Source organism: Poromitra crassiceps (genome assembly GCF_964638095.1).
Source record: "Poromitra crassiceps genome assembly, chromosome: 2".
NCBI classification, from domain to species: domain Eukaryota; kingdom Metazoa; phylum Chordata; class Actinopteri; order Beryciformes; family Melamphaidae; genus Poromitra; species Poromitra crassiceps.
This window is the reverse complement of record NC_139624.1, coordinates 84,080,338-84,105,863: the sequence shown is the minus strand read 5'-3', so window position 1 is coordinate 84,105,863 and position 25,526 is coordinate 84,080,338. Positions and strand designations below refer to the sequence as shown.

Below are 25,526 nucleotides of genomic sequence, written 5' to 3'. Positions count from 1 at the left end.
ATGTAACAGATACCAAACCACAGTGGAAGTAAGCACATCCATTGAAGTCATTTCAAAAAACCATGTTGAACCAAAGCTAAACCACGTGCAAGAGGTAACCCTCTAATTCTACATTATGAGATTTTAGCTACTAGCACAATCCAGACACATGGCATTTTTGCTGTGGAAAAAAACAACAACCAATGCAGTTGCAGTTGCAGGCAAACAGGCTTTCTTTGTGTCACAATCCAGCACTCTGCAACCACCATGCCACCTCTGCATGTGAGTGAGCAGTTGGAGAGTAAACCAGAGACTAAACTGGAGTCTCTGTTGAGGAGAAAGGATGAGAAGGAACGCCCTCAGGGTAAGACCAATTTGAGCCGCAGTAAGTCCATGGGGAGCCTACAGGGCAGCGCCGGGGCCATCGCGGCCCTGAAGGCTCGCTTTGAGTCAAAGGTTGGCCCTGCACAAGAGCTGAAGAGCCGTTTCAGAGCTGCAAGCCACACTCCACCTTCACAGTCAGCTGACCTAATGCCAGGAGTCAATGGAGAGGTTGAGGAGAGAAAGCTCTCTACAGAGGAGCAGAAGGCCCAGCAGATACCTGCTGCTGCTCCAGCTAGCCATGCTAAGGCTGATGCAGAAGCAGATGAGGTGACTCTAAAGGTAAAATGGCCACCACTAACTTTTTTATTCAGTTCAGTTCATAAATAAGTAAATAATACAATTAAATAATAATAATACCACCACCACCACCACCACCACCACCACCACCACCAACAACAACAACAACAACAACAACAACAACAACAACAACAACAACAACAACAACACTACTACTACTACTACTACTACTAATAAACTTAGAATAAATAAATCATAAGATGAATATAGACTTTTTAGTAATATGAAGAGATCTTTGGGATATTTGGTTTTCATTAATTTCAGGGACTTGATGTAGAGTTGGATTTCATTATACAGTAGTATCTTAAAGGGAAATAGCACACAATTCAGATAATAATAACATACATGTTGTAATGGCCACCAATACCCAAACCAATTTAACACTGAGGAATTACTTCCAAAGTTAGAAACGAGACTCAAGACTATATATTGACAATGAATGAGTGATATGTTTGTCATTGGTTTTAAATGCCTATTGTGTTAATTCTTAGTCGCAATGACATTTTTTTGATCCAAGAGTATTGTCTCTGTCTCTAGGTGGTGAATCAGACCTGGATAGGAGAAAAACATGGGAGAAAAGAGAGAGAGGAGAGGAGAAGAACAATAGGCGGTATTGATTTGGAAAGAAATGCAGCACTCCAAGCTGGTGAGTAGCCTACTCAACAACATGTTTTCTTCCTTCAAGATCAATGCATTAGTGATATATCTGTCCTCTGCCCAATGCATGCTGGGATGCACTCCAGCTCCCTGTGACCCTAAAATGAATATGTGGGTAAAGGAAATGAATTAATGAAGGTTCAAAGTGTGCATGACTCGGGGAGTGGTGGCGGTGGGCAGTGCACATCCCTCAGACACACTTCAGTCATTTCAGAGTAATACCACATGGTACGGTATGGTATGGTCACATGGTACGGGTGAGGTCCTGCGCTACTAAGGTCACAGGATGCATCTCTCGCCACCGCAGCAGCAGCAGCAGCAGGAAACGTTTGGTCACAGGCATAGTGGAACTAGCCGCAACCCCAACTCATTTGGTTCAAAATCTTTAGTGTGCTGTGAGGACGATTTGATTGGCGGACAAGGTTTAAAATAAGTTAATGTCGGACTGTGAATGCAGCCTGCAGGGTCTGTCAGGAACTGAAACATTTGACCCATGACTTTCTGTCCAGAAATGTTACCCGACATTCCTTTCATGTAGGTTCCACAAGATAGGTCTACTTCCTCCCTATTGGAAGTCAGTGAGACATAAGGCAACATTTCCAGGCCTTTGGGCAATGTCCTGGGCCCTAAAACAGCTGCTGCGGCAGAACATTAAAATGGATTGGAGGGCTCTGAATGAGTCTTCAGGTACTGTATGCCCGACCCCCCGAATACCCGAGGACCGAACCCGGACCCGGACGGGTCTCGGGTCCATTCAAAAGAAGTGACTCCGGGTCGGGTCCGGGTCTGTTTGCCGCAGGTCTTGGGGCTCTGACAGCGAAATGCCGGGTCCAATAGGACCCGAGTGGACCCGGTGAGTGGCTGTCACAGCTGTCAATCACCCCTTTCTATATCGTCAAATAACTAATGCAAACAGACTTATCAATATTAGCACTTGAACCTACTAGAGGTCTTCGGGTATGCCCAAACCCCAGAATACCAGAGGACCCAAACTGGATCCACCTGGGTCTTGGGTCCATTCAAAAGAAGTCTTGGGGGGTGCCCGGGTAGTGTAGCGGTAGATTCCCTGCCTACCAACATGAGGGCTGCAGGTTCATGCCCCCGTGGAGGGCGTCCATACAGGCACGATTGGCTGTGTCTGCGGATGGGAAGCCGGAACGAGGGTATGTGTCCTGGTCGCTGCACTAGCACCTCCTCTGGTCGGTCGGGGCGCCTGTTCGGGGCAGAACGGAATTGCTGGGAATAGTGTGATCCCCAACGTGCTACGTCCTGCCGGTGAAGCTCCCCGCTGTCAGGTGAAAAGAAGCGGCTGGCAACTGCACATGTATTGAGATCGGCAGAGGGGGTAGCGACCGGGGGAACGGGGAATTGGCCAAGAACAATTGGGGAGAAAATGTTGGAGGGGAATCAAAATAATAATAATTAAAAAAAAAGTCTTGGGGTTCCCCGGTAGCTCACCTCTTTGAGCGCGTGCCACTTGGTCCTTCGCGTGGCTGACCCGGGCTCTAGTCCGACCTGTGGTCCTTTGACGCTTGTCATCCCCTCTCTCTCTCTCTCCCCGCCTTTCCTGTCAATCTACTGTCCTATCCAATAAAGGCAAAAATCCCCCCCTCAAAAATAAAAAATCGTTAAAAAAAGAGACTCCGGGTCCGCATCCGGTCCGGATCCGACATTTATCGGGTCTGTATGGCTCCAGTTCTCAGCTTTCTAATAATAGACAAATCCAAATTTCCTGGCTCCATTAGGGTCCCGGTCCATCATTTTGGACCCGTGAAGAAGCTCTGAATCTATGCATAATAGTGGACCAACGTTTTCATTTTGTGGCAGCCATGCTGACGTTGCGGTGGCGTGCTACAGATTACCTATGTTTCAACAATGGAGAGTCAGTCAATCAGTCATACAGGGCCAAATACTATCATTGCAAAAACACATAATAAAAACCCGCTTTTGATAAGATAATGTAATACAACATTTGACATAACAATAGAATATATAGCTACCTCCAAAGGAACAAATATCAGATGATAAGACCAGCCAGGCAATCAGATATAGTCCAAAGAAAACGTGTCACTCAAGTTCAAGACATGACAGCTGCATAAAAAAGCAGGAGATCCACCACTCTACTCCATATAGCCATAATAGCCCTCCACTCAAGTTCAACAGAGGGGCAACCTTCAGGTTGAGGCTGGCACCTGTCCTGCACCCAGACACAGTTCTCCAGATTTGGGCACTATTTTTGGAACATTCTTATTGAGAATTTAAAAAAATAATCTGATGCTTAAAACAAGGTTCACACACTGGATGTGGGATTGTTGGAGTGGAGACAACGATAACACTATCTAAATCCCTTGTTACACATTTGTATTGCTTTTTTGTTTGTTTCTCTGTTTGTTTTTGATCCACCACAATGGAAATTGAGAATCAGGGTAAATGTGTTTGGTTTCTCATGTCATACAAGTTGAGTGGTGTGTGAATTCTCATGTCACTGAAGAATTCAGTGACATTGAAGTGGCCAGCTCCAGCGGTAAACATTCCCTGATATATCATAGTGGGGCCAGGCCCTGACCTGCGGAGGGTATGGATGAAAGGGAAGAGGTGGAAGGCGAGGAGAACAGGAAGTTGTTAGGACTGTGACTGCACACGGAGCTGTGATTGACTCAGCCTGATGTGGGCAGAGAGACTCAGCAGACCACTCCAGAATAGGACAGAAATAGCCAGCATGCTCCAAGTCCTGCCTGAGTGCGGGGGTGAAAGGGTCAGCTGTCACTATAGCAGGAATGACTGGAAAGGCAGTGGCAGACTTCGAGAAGGAGCGAGGAAGAGCGACAGAGGCTACAATATAGAGCTCTTCTACAATATAGCGCTTCATATCCAGATAGACCCACAAATTAGATCCAGATCCATTCACACAGCTTTGCGTCAAGAAGACAGACAAGACACAAGGGAGTGGGAGCTGTTAACCTCTGTGAGTACAGATCTGTATTTTGTCTGTACGTTGTAACCAGAAAGGACAACTTAGAGAACCATTCATGTGTCTGTTGTGTACATGATTGATTGATTGATTGATTGATTGATTGATTTTTATTCATTGTGTCATACACTTAACAGTGCCCAGCCCACATGGGCTTGCAAGACACACAGGATATACAGTATAACATAGGCCAACTATAAAAATACAACTAAATCACAGTACAATATACTCCTTAAACAACAAAACAGATCATTACTTTCTGAACAGAACTGTCTGTTGTGTACATATGGCTTACCTGCATCATGTGTATATGGCTTGCTGTTACACTTGAAGACTTGCACTGCTGACACATAGTTGTATTACATCTTGATACGGTAATTGATGTATCTAATGTTATATCCTATGTTATATTATGGATAAATAGTTCTCTAAGATCAAATCAAACATTTATGCTAGTCTTGAAATATTGGGATTTTGTATGAAGGAGGCTTTGCAGTCACTTGGTCTTGGCTAAAATGACGCAGCCAGAATTCAACAAACCCCATTCCTAGACGGTTCCTAGAAGGTTTGCACTTGGTTTTCACTGCACGTTGTCTGTTTTGCCAAGTCTTTCTGATAGACACGTTGACAGTGATCTGTTAAGTTATTACTTCTATAAACAATGAATAGGCATATGTGTGTTTACCTCTGCTATCTGTGTTTAGTTGACCATAGCTGAAGTGACTTGCATATCCTCTTAAATCTATGTGTGTCAGTGGAGTCAGGTGTCGGTCACGCTACTCCACAAGTAGTACATTTATAGCCTGCCTTCCGGCAGCTGTTAAAGATCAGCTTAGAAAGTGTCATGACAATTGACGGGAAATCTGTAACAATTACCAGACATTTTACTGATGTGAATGTGCACACAGTAGCCACCTAGTATACTTATTTAAATGCTATTTTCATGTTCTGCTTAGATGGAACCGTTCATTTGGTCAAGCTCAGCGCTGTCACAGTCTCCTAAAACACGGTTTTGTTTTTTGACGAGAGCCAGCTGCCTTTTGTCTTTGGTGTGAACTACACAACATTGTATTGCAATAATGAATCTAGACCAGTAAGGAAAGTGGACTAAAGTATGGAGTGCAGTGTGCGTATACCTCATATCCCATGAGGGAGAATGACAGCACATTTATATTACAACCTTGCACTGAAATACAGTTCATATCATCATCAACATGGATCTCATGGAGTTTTAGTCACAGTCATTTAAGCAGTAAGCAGTAAGCATTACACATTACACCTTCTTACAACTGCTCTGTCTGATATCTCTGCAGATGATAAGAGGAGGTCGATCGCAGACTTCAGAGACGGCTCCTTCATCCAAGCCAAGGAGAAACTGCCTGTCTCGGTCAAAGCTATGTCTGCTCTCTATCTGTCAAAGGTGGCACCTGGAGAACCAACAGGCAGCCTTTTGAAACCAGTAAGCATCGGTCTCCTCATCACCTTATGCTGTGTGTAGTCTAGTGCTGGGTCCTGCTAGATTAGGGAATCAGGCTGGCAAAATGTGAAGGTTGTCAAACACTTATCAATATGATGTTAATTTATACCCTTCTTATCAGAAGTAGATCAGAGATATTATGCACAAGGTAAAGCAGAATGTCCTAGCGCAGAACAGATCAAGTGAGAATATGAGAACATTTGAGCAGTGACAATGTTGTTGTTCTGTGCTGTTTTTGCTTTAGGTGTTGTTGAATCACAAGGTTTCAAATGCAGACATGCAAAGGCATTTTCTGTCATAATAGATTAACCATTATATATATATATATAATATATATATATATATATATATAATATATATATTATATATATATACAGTATATATGTGTGTGTGTGTGTGTGTGTGTACTGTATATATATATATATATACAGTACACACACACACACACACACACACACACACACACACACACACACACACACACATATATATATATATATATATTATATATATATATATATATATATACAGTACACACACACACACACACACACACACACACACACACACACACACACACACACACACACACACACACACACACACATCCATACATACATACATGCACATGCACACACACACACACACACACACACACACACACACACACACACACACACACACACACACACACACACACACACACACACACACACACACACACACACACACACACACACATTGACTGGCGTCAATTTGTTTGACATTTTATTGAAGTACAATGATGTATTATATGTTGTCCATGAATACCAAATAACTCATAATATCTTATTTTAAAGTTCTCTTCTAACCAACCAAAGAAAATGATTTGTATTTAATTATACTGATCATACAGTAGAGTGGATGTGCAGCTTCAGTGTACTGCAGTCAATGATCTATAGAATGTGAACTATGAAGTGGCTATTACAAATTTATGGTTACTGATAAAACAAAAGTCAAAACTGCAACTTCAGGGTGACATTGTTTGTTTATGATTTCCATGTTACCTGGGGTAATGATTGTGTCTTTCTAGGCACAAGATCAATCATCTGAATCTGGGAAAAGAGTCAAACTAACCAAGGTAAGGTAGCATTTAACCACATTTTTTTTGCACAATAAGATGTGTGATTGCTATTCTTATAGATGTGTTTGTGATTCATGTTGTCACAATAACATGAATGTATAAATGTATAATATAGTTCAAGAATAAAAATAGCTAACCAGTTTTCTTGGAAGAGTTTGAAATGGTGCAATAATAATAATAATAATAAGTATTATTATTAGTAGTAGTAGTAGTATGTGATTTTTTCATCATTGTGGTTGCTTTGGATTTGAGTACATTTGCTGGTTGTTTTGGAGTTCAGCTAACCCAATGACAGTTGGCATGTGCAGTGCTTGCTGACTTGATTCAGAAGGTAATGTGTGGTTCTGATTCCCTAAGCATGATTGCTCGTTTTGAGGACAATTTTCATCGGATAGCTAATTTCTGTTAAAAAGGGCACAATGATGAGAATGTTACTTTGTTCTTCACCTAAGATGGCAGAAGATTCCCAACAAATGAAAGATGATCTCCTTCCACCTCCTTCAGCCAGACATCACCCAGGAAATGGAAACATATCTGGGGTGCACTCCCAGCTGTCCATGCCATCGCAATCTTCCAAAGAAATGCTATACCAACAGCGGCAAAAATGTGAGCTGAGAAGGCTCCTCAAGCATACTCATCCAGAGCTGAAGATGCTGGATGAAGCTGTGGATGAGGAGCTTGCTGAAGTTCTGAGTTCAGAGAGTGGGCCAACAGCTGCTGAAACTGGATATGAGGGAGAGGTCCTCTCCAGGTGCTGGATATTTGAGAACTGTGCACTGAGCAACAACTTGGATCCCCACACCCCAAAGATGCACATGGCAGAGGGAACAGTGGAAAGAGGTGATGTTAATAGAACATCAGCTTTGTTTGAACAACCATGGGAGAGCGTTAAAGGGATCACAGAGGCTGTCGAAAGGCTCAATTCCAGTCCGGATCTTAACACAGAGCGTGAGGAGGAGATGGTTAGAATAGATGTTCAGTCTACAAGGAGGATGTTTGAAAGTCAGTCTGTGGATACCACTAGGTCAAGTCCAAATATTAAGCTCCAGGGGAAAGTTGTTATTTCTGAGGATGAGACAGGGGCAGTCCAAAAACGAAAACAGGAGTTTGAGATGTGCAGCAAACAGAATCTACACAGTGAAAATAGAAGCAGTGCATGTATCACAAGTCAGTTAATAGAACAGTCCCATAAACAAGGGCCATGTGTTCATGCTGTTCATTCAAGCACTGAACATGAGTTTTCTGAACATCTGGAATATAGGAGAGGGATTTCTACAGTCTTTGAGAATCAGGCTACAAACCTTCCTAATTCAGACGGTGTTGGGGATATAAACAAAACGAGTACAGCTCTTTTCCAGAATAACCCTTTTATCTCAACAAACATAGACAGAGACGGGGTGCATAGAGAAAAGGACCAAAACAATACCTCACCCTATGGTGACCCAGCAGTAGACAGCGGGGCGGCTGGGGACATTCTGCCAGCTAATGTCAAAAACAGAGCCCATCTGTTTGAATCAATGCCATTTGATAAAATCAGGCACCAGAACAAGGAAGAAATGGAGACTATGGTGGAGACCATAAATGAAACATTGAATTCTCTCTATCACTTTAGTGCCATACATTCAGATGGATCAATCATTGAAGTGAATGAGACAATGATTGCTAAGAAGGCTAAATACATCCTATCCCAGAGTGGGCCGAGGATAAAATATGATGAGGTGGCTGAAGGAGGTGCACAGAACTTCATACTTCAGTTGCTGCCACGAGCAAACCTAAAGCCTCAGGTCATTTACCTAAAGGAGGATAATCAAGGAAATGTAGAGGGCACTATGGTGAACATAGGCCTATCTGTCCACCAGCATAATTTCTCTCCCAACCAAGATGCAGAGTTTAAAACTGCCAATGTACTTCAGCTCATTGAAGATATTCTCACGCAGGACAACTCTCTGAGGAAAGGGGTGATCATTCAGGAAGATGTGAATAGATGTGCTGAAGTCATTGTTTACTCTCTCTACAAGTATCCTGAAGGAGATGTGAAAAGTTACTGTCCCCCACAAGGCCGTGGTGTGGAGCCTGATGAAGCAGAATGTGAAATAGGTGTTGAAAAAACAGAAAATCAGGAACTAAGAAAGGGAGATGTTAAGTCAACCATAAGCTACCTTCTGGCAACCACTCAAGATCAAACCTGCCCTGGATCAATCAGACCTGAAGTCACAATAAAGGGGAATGTGAAACTGTTCAGGAGTTGCATTGAAAAGGGAGATTTGGAGTATTTGAAAACTCTTCAGGCTGAGCACACAGTGCACAAACAAGGATTATCTCCTAGCCTAACTCAAACTGTGGCTGGAGGCAGCATGGAGACACATCATGAACAAGAAAGTCATCAGGCAGAGGAGAGTACTTCAGAATGGACCCCAGTGGATATGAAGAGACTGAAAAGTATTTTCTCTGCAGATCAAAGCCAAGCCCAACCAGAGCAAATGATTCATCATGGCCATGTCTACTCTGCCAATATTTCTCCTGGAAAGTGTGAGTCTTCTAAAGAACATGACAGCAGGGTTTTACCACATGGGCAGGTAAAGAACAACTTCAGTGAGTGTGGCAGTCAAGCACAAGAAAAAGCATGTGGCGTTAAAGTTGCTCCACAGGGGTCCTACCTATATCGTGAGACAAAGGATGATGACATGATCCACCAGGCTGAGTTAGTTGAGGTGGTAGATGACGAACATGAAATCTCTAACCTCCAAGCTGCAATCCATAACCTCCAACAGGCCACAACGGAGGCCAAAGCTTGTCATCATGCATCACAAGAAAAACAGCAGATACCTAGGCAAGGCTTTACAAAGGAAACAATATCCTCTGCAATAGAAAGTGATGTTAAGACTGTGAAAAAGCCTGAAGCAGAAGCAGGATTACCTCAAGAAAACGTACAAAAAGAAAAGACATCCAGCGAACGGATGTTGAAAGCAGCCCCGTCCACCTCCTCCATCACCTCAGAACATAAATCAGAAATCCAACACAAGAACACAGCAACATGCTGTGCGGACATTGATAGGGGCGAAAAACAAACTACTGTGGGCTGTGGTGCAGAGGGTCAACTGGGTACAGAGGTTCTAAAAGCTGCTATGATGTCTTTACAGAGTTCTGTAACAAAACCACAGGAAGAAGATAAGGAAGTTGTTGTACAGGGTAATCTCCAAGCAGCTTTGGATTCCCTGGAGAGATCCAACATTAATGTCACTAGAGGGGATTTCAGAGCAGCTATGATATACAGGAACTCTTCCAAATCTCACAAAGAAAGATCTAAAATTGTGGATGCAGTGTCTGTTCAAAAGCCCACTGAGGAGCAGTTTTGCCCTGTGATTGAATCTAAATCAGCTCCCCATGTAACCTCCAGACAAGAGGGACAGCTGGCCGCTGAAGAGCTGAGTGCAGCAAATGCAGATCCACCCAGCCCAGGTCAAACCCCAAATAAACCATCCACAAGTGCTTCCTCAGAGAAAGGCAGAAGAAGACCTGTCGGTCAAAAACCAGCCATCCCTCCTAAACCTGAGCATTTGAAGGTGAAACATACAGATAATCAATCAACCAACACACATAATCTTGAGACTACCCAAATGAATACTATGACAACTGAAATGAAAAAACTATTGAAAGAAGAGAACCCCACTCAACAATTACCAACAACACCAATGGCATTTGAAGATGTGTGTAAAGGCCTGTCCAAAACAGGCAGTGCTCCAGAGTCAAGGCCACGTTTACTGGATCCTGAAAAACATGAAATGAATGAGCTCATTGGTGAAGCCATCCAGATGTCTCTGGAAAATCCAGCAAATCATCAAACACAGGGTTCAAAGGTCACCCCGGGCAGAAGAACAAATGATATTTCCACCTTTGTGGATGACAATATTGTTAATCAGCCAGAGGAGATGAACGCCACAGCAGGAGAGAAATGTTCCCAGAATGACTCCATCAAGGAGAATGGGAATGAGACCGATGAGAGCCATGTAGATTTTCATGAAGCATGTCAGAAGTTTGGAGGTAAAAAGGTTTCAGTAAAGAATGCCCCTATAAAGCCAAAAAGAGTAAGAATCGCACAGAATGGCAACCAAAACCTCAAACACACATTTGGAGATAATAATTCAACTATTCTGACACCCGTAGATGCGGAACCACAACAAATTATCACCGGTCCATCACACAATACACCAAACGACCATGGACAAACCACTGAAAACAATAAACACAAAGAAGACCTGAAACAAGAAAGCAAAGTTGTAATGAGGGAAAAGAAAGTAAAAATTGAGACAGAAGATGAACGCAGACAGAGGCTGTCTGTTCACATGGATGAGATCATGAGAGGGAACATAACAACAGCCATGGAAATTTTTGACAATTTGCGAAAACAAGAGCAACTGGAGAACATTCTCACTACAGTTGAAGAAATTGAACAGGACACAAGCATGGTTGATGTAAGGTCAATGAGGACAATATTTGAGACTGTCCCGGGCTGGGTTGTCACCCCCAAAGAAAAGAAACAAAAGCAGGCAAAGGTGGAACACAGAGTTGAGAAGTCACCATTATGCAAAGATGACACTGAAAGTGTGTCCTCAATGGCACATGTTTTTGGAGATCTTGAGAGAGCCAGTGAGGAAATCATGAACCTAAAAGAGCAGACCTTAGCCAGGCTTATGGACATAGAGGAAGCCATAAAGAAGGCTCTTTACTCTGTCTCTACTTTGAAATCGGACTCAGATATCACTGGTCTGCATGGCCTGTTCAAAGAGTCCTTAGGGACAGTGCAAGGATCCCCATCCTCTGGTAATATTAGGAAAATTAGCATTGGGTCAAGCAGAACTAAAACACCACAGGCACAAGAAAGCCCTAACACACAGAGAGACACGGGTCTGCCAGTTGGCCCAAGTGCAGGACTTGAAGCACCTTCTGGAAAACTGCGAGTAAGTCCTCCATCCTCACCTGCCTTTATCTCCATCCAATCAGGTGCTAGAAAGAAAGATAAAACATGGTCGATGCCTCCACAGACCACAGCATGCTCCACCTGTCAGCACAGCCAAAACACAGATGAGAAATTTCGGTCAACAAAGATGATGAAATGCAACAGTACTGCTCAAAGCAAAAAGAGAGACCCCAGAAAGGGAGGTCAAAAGCAATCATCTTACTCTCCGAATAGCCCACTTAACCCCAAACGTGAGCTCAGTGTGCTTGAGGTACAGACTGACCCCGAGGGGAACGGCATCATTGGCACCAAAAGAGTCATACAGAACTATGAGAAGACAGATAACTTTGGCAACCGGTTTTACTCTTCCAAAACCTCCACTGTTGTCACTACTCAGCCTGAAACCATGACATCATCTACAGGTCAGGTAGTGACCAGTCCAGCCACTTATCAGGTCACCACATATCCAGAAGTCCAGCTGCCCATCAATCAGAAACCCTAATTTTGAACATGTAGCCTACTGGGAGAGAATTCTTTTTTTACTGAGAAATCTTACAATAACAGTGATTTAATAGCTATGAGCTGGTAATGTTTGTTGATGTACTAAGAAGTTGTCTTGTATCCTATTTGATTAGAATGAAATATTTAGCTTATTATTTACTTTCAGTTTATGCTGATGATGTGTGTGTTTCTTAGTTTGTATTGTACTTTTTAGACTGGATTTGAAATTAAATACAGATTATTAGTTTTCCGTTTGACCTTTATTTTTGTTGTCATTTACAGTTACTGCTGTCATTCTTTTATACCAAACTAAGTCCTCATTCTCACTCTTTCCATCAGTTTCAGCCATCTTGTCAAGATATGTGTTCAGCTTGCTTGAAGCCAGTTTATCCGATGGAGAAAATTACTGCAGACAAATACATGTTTCACAAAAGTTGTTTCTGCTGTAAGCAGTGCAAGAAAAAGTTAAGGTGAGATATTTGAATATTCTATGTAAAAATCACCTGCTATTATCGATCTTTCTTTGTTCATCATTCATTGATACATTTTCTTGTCAATGCAAAAAGTCAAGAAACTGAAATGTCAAAAAATTATCACAAAATAATATAAAATTCATAGTAAACTGATCAATTTGTAGATTTACTGAATAATGACATAATGACTGCTGTAAGACCTAATGTTTACCAAAGATCCATACTTATTTATTAATAATGTTAGGATTGATTGATTGATTGATTGATTGATTGATTGATTGACAAACTATTTCCATTGTGGTCCTTTTTAAGTCTGAGATGTGCTTCTAATTTTTCAATAATGCAATATGAAAATAGAATAATCTAGTTAGTGAACAACAACAACAACAATAATAATAATAATAGCCTTTTGTCTATGTAGTTCCTGAAGTCATTTGGTACTGTAACTGACAAAGTGTGCTCTATTGTAGCATGTACAGTTACGCACCTCTCTATGGGGAGTTCTACTGCATATTTCACTACCAACAGCTGTTCAGAAGGAAAGGGAACTATGATGAGGGCTTTGGACATGCTCAACACAAGAACCGATGGCTTCTGAAGAACACTGCTGATTTGGGGCCGAATGAATCAGAGGTATAGATACTCCTTCAGTGGCAATACCAATGGTAAGATGTCCACAGCCTATATTCTGTATAGCGGATTTGTATTGTCATACAGTACATGGTGATTTAGTGCAGTGGCTTCCCTCCCAATGACAATGTGGTCTTTTTCTGTTTGTAGCTGGCATCATGGTGACTGGATTGAAGGACTCCTAAAATCTGAATCAGTTGCTATCCAAATTTTGTAGTGTGTTGATTTACTGATTGGTTATGAATGATGAATGATAATGTGTTGACAGGTATGCCAAGAGATCTATAAAGTGTAACCATGGCTAGATCGGTGTAGGAATCTATGCTAACCATGGCTAGATCGGTGTAGGAATCTATGCTAAAGTATGACATATTAGACACAATTGTCCTCTTGTTATTGAGGAATAGCCTTTATTTGTTTGACTTTGTGAATAATTTCTACAATGTATAATAATGATAATACATTTTCTCATGCTTTCTCATGGACTCAAAGTGATTGGAAATACACATACAGTATGCAGGAAAAACTTCACAAAACAAAAACACCAACATAATGTAGTTGCAAACATTCCAGTTATAAATTAAGTTGTTATAGGAGAGGGGGGAATTAACTGTCTGATTGTAACAAAAAAAGAAATAAATTAAACCTTTGTTCAATCATTTCTGACTGATGTGTAGTTAAGTGAATGCTGCTAAACTCATACTGAATACTGTTTGTAGCATTTATACTTTATACTGAAGAGCTGTGACAAATACATTAATAATGCATCTGGTGTTGTAACAGATTGTTTATGGATTTCTATGATGGTTTATATGGTTTTACAGGATTTATTTTACATCTATTGGTATTTTAGTTAAAGTAATAATCTCAAAGATTTCAGTCTCTTTGGCGACACCTATGGTGATGAATGATAATTGCAGAGAGATCCAAACTGTTGCATGTGATGTTAATCAGTTTAGCAAAGACCGGAAAAAAGGAGCCTGTTATCCTACAGTACTTCACACAAGAGTTGTCGGGAACCTACACCGTAGTTGAAGAGTGAGTCTATTGTGTTAACTCTGCCTACCATCTGTGGTGTGTCACCACAGACACCCAGTTCATGAATGCTGCAAAACTGAAAATGCAAAGGTGATTAGCCATAGGCTCAATCACCATTGTCCCCCTATTGTCCCCTATCCCCCTATCATTGCTCATTATTTTCACTCAGTTTTCCTTTCTGCTTTGGCCAAGTTTTCCCAGTTTGAAGTACAGACGTGTAGCCGGAAGCATTAACAATTGTGAGAGCCAACTTGTCACTATGCAAACTGTATTGAAAATGTACAGAAAATGTTAACAGAAAGTCACAAGTTATGAAACTATAAATGTGTGCTCTTCACTGATTTGTCTTCTTCACCATAATATCCCTTTTCAGTACTCCCATTGTCTGTTTTTCTGAAATGACAAAATTATTACATCAAATAAATTTAAGTTCCTTGTGTTATCTATACACTATGGTGAAAAGGCTAGTCAACTAACATGGCTTCAGTGTGGTCCTGAAGTTCAACATTGAGGGTCTCAGGCAGCAGCAGGCAGAGCCCCCCACAAGCCACGGGGATGATGCCATATATCAGCATGGGGATGGTGTGATGGTAGACCTCCAGGAGCCTGATCAGAGGGGCGAGGATGCCCGCCACACGAGCGCACATGGAGTTTAGACCCAAACCACTCTGCCTGCAAGGTACAATATGCAATGACAGATAATCTCTTTCATGTAATCATCAGGTAATAACAGAGAAAATAAACTTATGTTTTAATGTTGGGAGATTACCTTAGAACAGTAGGATACAGTTCTGCAGTATAAACGTAAACTATGGTGAAAGAGGCAGTGGCAGCAAACTTCCCCAATACAGCGATGACTGTTACCACTACAGGAAGGTCTGATGGACAAATACATCAGATACACATGCATTTATCAAATAAATATGGGCAAATTGAGACTTTCAATGTGTTTCAGAATGCAAAAGATGTCTAAGGTTAGAGGTTACCCTTTGGAATAGCAAGGACCACAAGGCAAGTACAGCCCGCTAAAAATAGGGTCACTACTTGACATATTCTCCTCCCAAAGTGTTGAATAAGAAACAAACTGCCCAGGCATGCAGGAACCTCAACAATGCCAAAGATGAACTGTGTGAGGTAGATGTCCAGGCCAAAATTGCCAACATTCAGGCTCAGTCCATAGTATACCAAGCTTGATGCAAACCTAACAGAGTGGGAGAGAGACAGAAACTATTGTCTTGACAAATATACCATGAATTACTGTAGTTATTATATATATTAATTAATTTTATATATATATATATATATATATATATATATATATATATATATATATATATATATATATATATATATATATAATTAATTAATATTAGTATTAAAAATTATTGATGTATTAATGTAACTGTAACTAGGCATGAGCGTGCGCTCATTTCTAGGGTGGAGACTCTGGAGATGATGGCATGGACACACTATTTTTTGGGTGTGACCAAACTCATGCAGAAATTCGGCAGTGCACCCTGGCAGGCCTCCAGCAGCGCACCCCCCAAATTTGAAGGCGATTGGACGAACAGTGCTCGAGATACGTGAAAGTCATGTTCTGATTGGTCGAATTGAACGAAATTTGACACTACACTTTCTTGGATTCCCAGCAGCACACTCGCCGAGGTTGAAGTTGATCGTTTTAACGGTTCTCGAGATAAACCTTTTTTTTGCCAGTAGGTGGCGCTATGACTATTCGTGTCGCACAGCATTTGGCACTGCACTACATCGGGTTCCCAGCAGCCCACTCCCCAAGTTTGAAGTCGATCGGATGAACGGTTCTCGTGATAAATTGCTTTTTGTGTTGGCAGTAGGCAGTGCTATGACTGCGCATGTCCAAAATTGGGCATCGCACGCCGTCGGGTTTCTGACAGTGCACTCCCCATGGCTGAAGTTCGGATGAATGGTTCTCGAGATAAACATTTTTCGTGCTGCCAGTAGGTGGCACTATGACTATGCGGGTCCAAAATTGGGCAGCACACTCCGTCGGGTTCCCAGCAGTGCACCCTTAAGGTTGGAGGCGATCGGAGCAATGGTGTGTAAGTTATTGCAATTTAACATCTAAAACATTGCCGTAGCGCCCCCTATGGGCACAATTGTTTTTGTTTTTTCAGCACCCGTTTTATGTCAGACCTCTGAAAAGTGTTTCAGCAAAGTTTGGAGGCAATCAGAGCAACGGTGTGCCTTGCAACTCCAGACATACATACAGTACACGCATACAACTCTCCAATTATAGTAGTAGGATGATTCATAGGTTGAGAATGACAGTGGCATGAACCATTCTATTAATCTCAACTATTAATGGAGAAATGATAAAGGTCAAATGCTCACCAGGCACAGCTCATCACAAGAGCGCGTTTTCTCAAGTATGACATCCTGAAGATGTCCAACATGTTTCCTCTTTTGGATGCAGCCTCGGACTCCAGCTAAACAAATTTTGTATCATTTTTAGATGATATGTGTTTAATTAAATAGGGGATTTGCTGGTGTTTAATGTTGGTTAAAGTCAAAATGAGGTTGATGCAGCTCACCTTGTCCAGCAGAGCTTCTGGGACCTTCCTCCCGTTCACCCTGGCTGCCCTCTGGACTTCCTTTTGCACTTCCTCTTTCCTGCCCTGGGTCATAAGCCAGCGAGCTGACTCTGGGAGAATCCTAACAGGCATAGGTCCAGGATCAGAAAATATAATTAAAATGTGTATTTCATTATCTTCTGGCAACACTGCTGGAGACTATAACACCTAAACTATTTGTCTAAGTATTCTGGCCTCAGGGACCACTCACCAGTAGAGGCCTCCTAGTATCAGGAGAACAGGGCTGAAAAGCGCCAGCTGCAGGATCCTCCAGTTACGGATCAAATAGGCCATGCCTGACAACACCAGCAGTCCAGTAGAGAAGACTGTGAGGGGCATTATGGTGAAGAGCGCAACCTTAGAGGGATCAGTCCATTCTGCGCCTTCAAAACAAAGACAAAGGTTTGTAGTTGTCAGTGGTCACTTTATATTTTGCCACATTAACCTCTGAGGGCAGTTTTACAAAGTGAATAAAATGTACATCTCAGCACGCTGAACTGCCAACAACAACATCAACAACAAACTTAAGCCATGCCCACTTTCAGTCTAAAGCCCGTCCACTTTCGATTTAAGCCAGATACAGATAGTTGGTTAAACACTAACAGATACAGATAATGGTGTACTCAATCATCACTAGTAGTTTATTTAAAGTAATAATTTTCCTCTATTGGCATAATGGCATCCTCAGAAAGAAGAGAATGCAGAATGTACTGTAGACCGAATACTGTAATAAACAGTTGGCTGTTTCCTGCACAGCCAACTGTTGCATTACACTCACACTAATATAATTATAAGAAAAAATATGATCAGAGCAAAGATGAACAGTATACCTACCTAGCACAAATGCATTCAATGCAATGCCAGACATTGATGTGCCACCTGCAAATCTGACAACCATGTAAACATAGATGTTGGGTGAAAAAGCAGCAGCCACACCAAACAACAGCTGCACAAGGACTGAAAGCAGGACAGCAAAGCGTCGACCAAACCTACAAAGACAAGAGAAGACGATTGCAGCCATATTGTTTCATAATTCTTTTAAGGGACACGCGGGCTTAGGTTTGAGATAACGCCTTTGTTTTTTATGTAGCAGATATTAGGGGTCCATACCTGTCAGCCATCGCCCCAAACACCAGCGCTCCAACCAGGAGACCTGCCATGTAGACGGACTGGGAAACCTCAAGCAAACTGCTCCTGTCACACACTAGATTAAACTGAGAAGAGAGAGGACATGAAGAGAAGGTCATGTCACACACTAGATTAAACTGAGAAGAGAGAGGAGGACATGAAGAGAAGGTCCTGTCACACACTAGATTAAACTGAGAAGAGAGAGGCCATGAAGAGAAGGGAAAGGAATGGATCAAACGAGGATCTGAGACATACTACCACCTTCAAAGCACTACATTTTCAAACCAAAGAAAACACCATACTGTACACTTGGATGTTTTCAATAAATTGATAAATAACATGTTGATGATCTAATCATCACATTAAAAAAATAAGGGATTTGGTTAGATTTTGGTTGGCATACAGTATGCTGATCGCATCTTTTTTATGAGCATGAGAGAGGAGAAGAGAACCGGAAGAGAGAGCAGAGGAGATGAGACACCAAAAGAGCTACTGGAGGGGTGAAGAAGAGGAGAGTCTTTTTTTTCTTTTCTTTTTTTAAGTATTTGTTGCTGGGGTTTTGTTTTTTGTTTTTTTCAATACAATTACCATGGCTGTTGTATATTATTGTCCTTTTTCTTTTCTCACATAAAAAATACATAAAATATTGTAAGTATGTTACGTAGAAGTATAAACAGTTAATGTAAATCTATGTAAAAAAACAAACTGAAATCTTGCAATAAAGTATAAAAAAAGAAAAGAAGAGGAGAGTATCAGATAGAGAAGACACATAGTTTGTCACAGTTCAAATTTGTCACGGTTCAAAAGGAGGCCTTGTCACACAATAGAAACAGAAGCTATGAGACCAGAGTTGGTCAATTTTCAAAACTGAACCAAGCCTTGGCAACATACATACAATCTAGCATATGACTGCTTCATGGGTGCTTTCTGACCAAAACGTTCTGGGGACTCCCTGAGAGGAACTGCCCGCTGAGGAGGTTCCCAGAGAACGACATACCTTCAAGGGCTTTTTTTCTGTTTGCATTCGCACCTATGAACTATGAACTAGAACTATGAAAAAATGCTTAGGGTTTTAATCCTGCTGCTGAAAATAAAAAGAAGGGCACTCTGAGAAGGCCGTACTATTATTGCTTGTTTGTGAGTCGGATCCTGATCCGGTCCAAAATTGAATGGGTTCTTCCTTGGCCCATGCTACACCCTTCCACATTTCAGGCTAGTCATTTTTCCATAATCCTGCTTACAAACAAACAAATGGCACCAAATACATAACCTCCTTGGTGGGGGTAATAAAGAAGTCAAATGATAACTCAGATTGCGCTCATTTTGATTTCATGTTGTGAAAGCCTGCTTACACCCCGGACATGTATTCATTTGACTCTCAAATAACTTGAAAATGGTGCAATTATCAGGTGAAAATCTAAATATTTCTGGGCAAGGCTAACCCCCCAAAGTAACAACACCTCTGGTGTGAACACAGACATTATATTTACGTATGGGAATTTAAATATTGTTATAGTTACAGTTCTCTATCGTCCTAGATGTGAATGGGTCCCACTACAATGCAGAGGACAGTACAAAATGTAATAGGGTGTGAATGCCAAGAGGGCATGGGTTGCACTAGGTCAACCTAATCTTGTTTTCACCAAGTGACCAAGAGCACATTGTCCTATATTACAGCATATTTTATATAAAATCTAAAAACAAAGATTTGATTTCCATGTTTCAGCCATATTTTACAACACAAATCAACCATGCATCAGTCAAATCTACTCCAAATCAGTAGTAAATGCTTATTTACCATGACATAAATGGTGTAATTAATGCAATATTGTCTAGAGGTGAAAGGGTTGTTTTAAGTTCAGAAGTCCATTCAATTCAACAACATATTTGTTTCTTATGTTATAAACTAACCATTTTAATACAAAAAATGCATTTTGTTATTGCAATTACACATATTTTGTAATTAATTTGGATTGAATTCAACAAAAGACGTGTGAAATAAGTATGCTTGTTATCACATTGAAACTATTCAAAGAAGATCTACATTAGCATTTACAGGGTTGAGGTATTCCTAAAGAGTGTTTCATCATGGCATCTGCCTGTTCAGTGTACACAATCTGAACCAAGCTGTGACTCACCTGCTACCTGTAATTAGGCTAATGCCAATAAAAGTGCATGTTCAAAGTTCAATACATATCATGAATATCAAAGGTCGATGCCCTAAAGTATATCAAAGATAAATACATATTTGGTTGCGTGGTTTGCCTGCTCAAAATTAGTTCTTTCTCTTTTTGGTAACGCTTTAGAATACAGCCCGCAAATAAGCATGTAGTTATAGTATAACTACGGGGTACAAGGAGTGTAGTTATAGTATAACTACGGGGTACAAGGAGTGAATTTAAACTTTAACTAGAGGGTAACAAGATCTGTAGTTATAGTATAACTACGGGGTACAAGGAGTGTAGTTATAGTATAACTACGGGGTACAAGGAGTGAATTTAGACTTTAACTAGAGCAGGGGTGGGCAATTATTTTTCATGGGGGGCCACATGAGAAATCCAGATTGTTGCCGGGGGCCGAACAAATATTGTCATGCCGTAACCCATGGATGGGTAACTTTGATGATAGAGAGGGCCACAAAAAATGTCCTCGCTACCAGGTTTTGCTGAGGGCCGAACGGCGCCAGCTCAAAAAATTTGGTGCATTTGAAGCCAGGTTTAGAGGAATAACTCATTTTAAATTAACAGTTGTGATGTCATTATTCAGTCTTAACCACCAATATTTCATCCTTTTCTCACTCACTCCTATGTCACCACCTGCTCTCAGGGCTTGAAATTAACTTTTTTGACCACCTGCCAATATGGCTGCTAGATTTTAAAGTTACCAGCCAATTAGAATTTCCACTAGCCAAAATGTTTTTCTTGAAATAAATCAGAATATGAGTGGGTTAATTTAAGCATAAGTATGAGTAAGTGGCCCGGGATGATCAAAGCCTGTGTTGAGGGTCACACGAACAAAAATGCAGTCTTGAAGCTAAATAAATCCAAAACCAATGAGTTAATTATTTAAATTTCTAATTCAATGTAGCCTTTTAGTCATAAAGATTATTGAAAGATATTCCATATTCCAGACTGAAATGCTATAACAGAAGTGGAGTATTGGCCAGAATGACATGAACATTTGGACACTTATTCAGCGGGTATCTTGCATGTTGCGTTCAGGTGCACTGTGCAAATGCAATTCCATCGCAGGCCACACAGGTGGCGCTCGCGGGACGCATCCGGCCCGCGGGCCGTATTTTGCCCATGTATGAACTAGAGGGTAAAAAGATCTGTACTTAAAGTATAACTACGGGGTACCACACTGTATTATAGTATAACTACGGGGTACAAGGAGTGTAGTTATAGTATAATTACGGGGTACAAGGAGTGTAGTTATAGTATAACTATGGGGTACAAGGACTGTAGTTATAGTATAGCTACGGGGTACAAGGAGTGTACTATGACCCTCATCACTTTGTCGCGAGTGAGAATAATGATGTTGAAAGCCCGTGTTGTATGCTGTGATTGGCTAGTTATGTTTTAGATAACTCTGATTGGTTGCTTTGGATTTTTAAATGAGGCAGAAGGAGGGGAAGTCATTTTAAGGATTTTAACAAGATAATTTAACCTTTTTTGTGGGAAAAACCATCAGACACAAAATATTATTCATAGTAGAGTATTTTATACACATCTTGAAACATGACTTTGGGGGGTCTTTAAGGCCATTTAGAATGATGCCTTTTACCTAAAGTCCAAATTAAGGCAGAAACCAGGGGGAATGTTATGCATTTCTTGGGGACAAGTTGATTGACAAAGTCGAGAAATTTTGGAGGGCTCGTACTGTAAATGAACCTGTTGGTCGCTTGAGGGATTTATTAAACCAGGTAGGCCTACATTTTGAAAACCTGGTTTATTTACCTTTAGTTATCTTTAGTTGAAACAAGCAGTCTATTTCGGGAGAAACCATGAGTCTCTCTTGAATCGAGAAAAAAAGGTAGTTAAGCTTCATTGTGCTTATCTACTGTACATGAATGCTTAAAAAAATCAATCACCTACCTCTGTTACTATGCTGGAGGCGCTCTTGGGTGCCTCATAATCCCATCCGTCTATGCACTTTGTGGTAGTATTAATCCCATATGCTTCAATGGTTTCCAAATCCAAATCCACAGGTGTGAACATTTCACAGCTTTCAAACGCCCCATCCGTGTTCAGGGGAAGGCTGAGATTTCTCTGTCTCTCATATGTCAAGTTGGGGCCACGGGCCAAGATCCAGTCAGTGTCACAGTGATGAGGGAAGCTCAAGCCCGTGAACACCTGAATCATAACGTCAAAGGCTATAAACAAGTTAGGGATGCATACTGCAATTAATAAGCGCTTCTGAAATAAACCAAACTCCCCAATCTCCTTTAGGACCTGCCCGAAGTTGCTCATCTCTGAGCAGAATGTGCAGCGGTTCCTCTCTGAGTTGACAGAGTTGTTGTTGTTGAAGCCGTCTGTCCAATATGACTTGTTAATATTATGACTTACTGTATATTGACTCGTTAATGTTTAAACCACCATGGTCCGTCCTGGAGCTCTTGTGTGGTTTATTGATTTATAATACCAATAATAATGATTACTAAAAACAGACTACCTACACTTGGATATGACAATGTGGCACTTACCATCCCTTGCCATACCCAAGTGCACCAAGTGGTTGCTAGTCTCGTCGGAGCAGCAAACTTGTACTGGGAACTGACTTTCACTGACTGAGAAACTGACGCAGGGTTTGGGGAAACCGCATTGGGTGTAGGGGAGAGTGGGGTAAGATGAGCCACGTATGTTGCCCTCAAGGCCAGGAAAAATGAGACAGAGGTACAATGACCACATCTACCCTTATTTCAGGATGTCTCCTATCAATTGAAATAATAAGAATGCATCTATGACAAAGGGCCCTGAAAATATTACTTCTTAAAAAAAAATCCTCTGGTTCAACTTGCCTCAAGTTAGGGGTAAGTTGAGCCAACGCAGTAGGCAAATTGACTTCAATTTAAACCTGAGCGTAATTTTAATTATTATTAATAATTATTAATAATTAAAACAAGAGTTTACCTCACAGTTACCTTTAAAATACATCACACATACAGCCCCCCCAGAAGGTGCAAGTGTGGGTAACTATTATGTAACACAAGCATGCAAAGTAAGACAAATTAAGAGTATGTAGGGCTTGGGCATGCAGGACAGGCGGAACGGGGATGTCGAAAGGCTGTGGGACACTTGCAGGCTGGCAGGATGGGGAAAATCTGTTCGAGACGTGCAGTCACTCAATCGTCAATGGCGTGGTGTGGCAAGGCATGGGGTGGCATTGGGCTGGAGCTGTAGTGGTCGCTGCTGGAGCTGAAACCGTGGCGGGCGTTGTCATCGCCTCAGAGGAAGTTGAAAATTGTCGGGTCCTCCCTGTCATGGCCTTCAGTGGAGCTGCTACAGTGGTCGCCTAAGTCGTGGTCGATGCGGTGGAAGCTGGAACCATCAAGGCGAAACATAGCCATGGTGGCTTCCAATGCAGGACCTGGTCTGGCAGTCGGGCAGGCAGCTCCCTTGCATCCCCTCAGCAGTCAGCACAAAGGTACCGTTGTCCGGAGGTGGTGTCGAGACAAACAACAGCTCACCAGGTCAGCTGGGTGCAGTACCACTAATTGACTCTGGCACCGACGCATGGCGTCGGCCGTGCAGAGTGCAGATATCACGTGGTGGTGAAACAGTACCTGTAGGCCTCCTCGGTCCACGTGTGGAAATTGACAAGGAGAAGTGGCTGCACGTCGGCAGTGGTGGTCGCCTCCAGGATCTGTGAGATGAAAGGACAAGGCAGCCTCCACTAGCATATTTTGCAGCTAGGGCAGTAGCCAGAGCTTGGTCGTCGAAAGCTAACATGGTCACGGTGAGTGTTAGCATCGTGCCCTGGTCCTCGTTCATGGTTACTACAAGCAGTAGCTACCAAAAGGGTTACCAGCATAGAGTCAAGACATCGGGGTGAGAGATGACTTGTGGCTCCTATAGCCGTCGATAGGACCCGTCAGGGTTTGTGAGATAAAAGGATGAGTCAGCTACTGTTAGCATCTTGGTGGATAGCTTGTTGGCCAAGGCTGGGCTGTCGAAAACTAACCATGTGTTAGCTGGGCCCTTGTTGTTGAGAGCTAGCTTAGATATGGCTAACAAAGCATAGTGTCCATCTCGTTGCATGTGGTGAATGAATTTTATTTGACAGTGTTAAAATACATAATGAATAGAAGACCTTAGGCCACAACCATACACATGTATAAAATTGTCGAAGAATTTAATTCCCACACAATAAAGTCCAGGAGACTTATTTCCATTGTGGTCCTCAATCAATGGTCAGCACAGCACAAGCCATTCAAGACATAGAAAACAGCAACATCAACAATGCATACACCATGTAAAGTAATGTAGAAACAAAGAAGACATTACATAATGTTTGGCTGTCAGCAGCCATCCCTTCACTGCTCTTTTGAAATGGTTGGCAGCGACAATGTCTATAAAATGCGGTGACAACAGATTCCATTCTATAGCTGCTGAGTACAGAAAGGAGTTTTTCCCTGATGCAGTCCTGAACCTACAGGGGACAAAATCCGTTTCACTAGCTCTAGTCTATGAGTATCACTGATGAGTTTAAAATGTGTTTTCAACTAGTTGGGGATGGAGCCAAACACTATTCTGTGGGTAAGACCCAACTTCTAATGCCTGACCCTGCTATCAACTGACAACCATTTTAGTTCTGTGAATTCAGAGTGGCCAACATGGGTACAAGAGGATAAATTCAACACAACACTTATCAGTTTATTTTGAGATGTCTGTAGTTTAGTTTTGATGTACTTGGGGGTGCTGGTATACCACGCTGTACATGTTTAGTCATAGTGAGGTTGCACTAAAGCCATGGAAAACAACAACCCCCCCCCCCCCCCCCCCCCCGCCGATGATGATAAAACAGCGACAGTGGGTGGCTCATGGAACCAGATTTACATAATAAACGATTGTGATAAAACTGCGACAGATCGTGTTGCAAATCAAAAGTAGGCTACACACAGACACACACACACACACACACACAACAGGTCAACAGCAGCTGGGCACTGGCTCATAAAACAGACAGATTTACTTGAAATAAAACAACGTCCACACAGCGACCACCAACACTATACTCGCAAAGCAGCTAACCGTGCGCCTTTACGAGCAGTTCACATACTGTATCTTGATAAGAGAATCA

At 41.8% G+C, this 25,526-nt stretch overlaps 2 protein-coding genes across 2 annotated transcripts; both read left to right on the top strand.

Moving 5' to 3' along the window:
- Nucleotides 1-246: 246 nt before the first annotated feature.
- LOC310800745 (uncharacterized protein) lies at nt 247-10,317 on the top strand (the record flags this gene model as incomplete). Its single annotated transcript, XM_083663341.1, has 7 exons — nt 247-642; nt 1,198-1,306; nt 5,602-5,747; nt 6,838-6,885; nt 7,341-8,025; nt 8,275-9,417; nt 10,286-10,317. The coding sequence occupies 7 exons, from the start codon at nt 247-249 to the stop codon at nt 10,315-10,317; spliced, it is 2,559 nt and encodes an 852-aa protein (XP_083519467.1).
- Nucleotides 10,318-10,670: 353 nt separating this feature from the next.
- On the top strand, nt 10,671-12,347 carry LOC310800739 (xin actin-binding repeat-containing protein 1-like; the record flags this gene model as incomplete). The annotated part of the gene is made up of 1 exon (XM_083663340.1): nt 10,671-12,347. One exon carries the CDS (start codon nt 10,671-10,673, stop codon nt 12,345-12,347), a length of 1,677 nt encoding a protein of 558 aa, XP_083519466.1.
- Nucleotides 12,348-25,526: the final 13,179 nt, after the last annotated feature.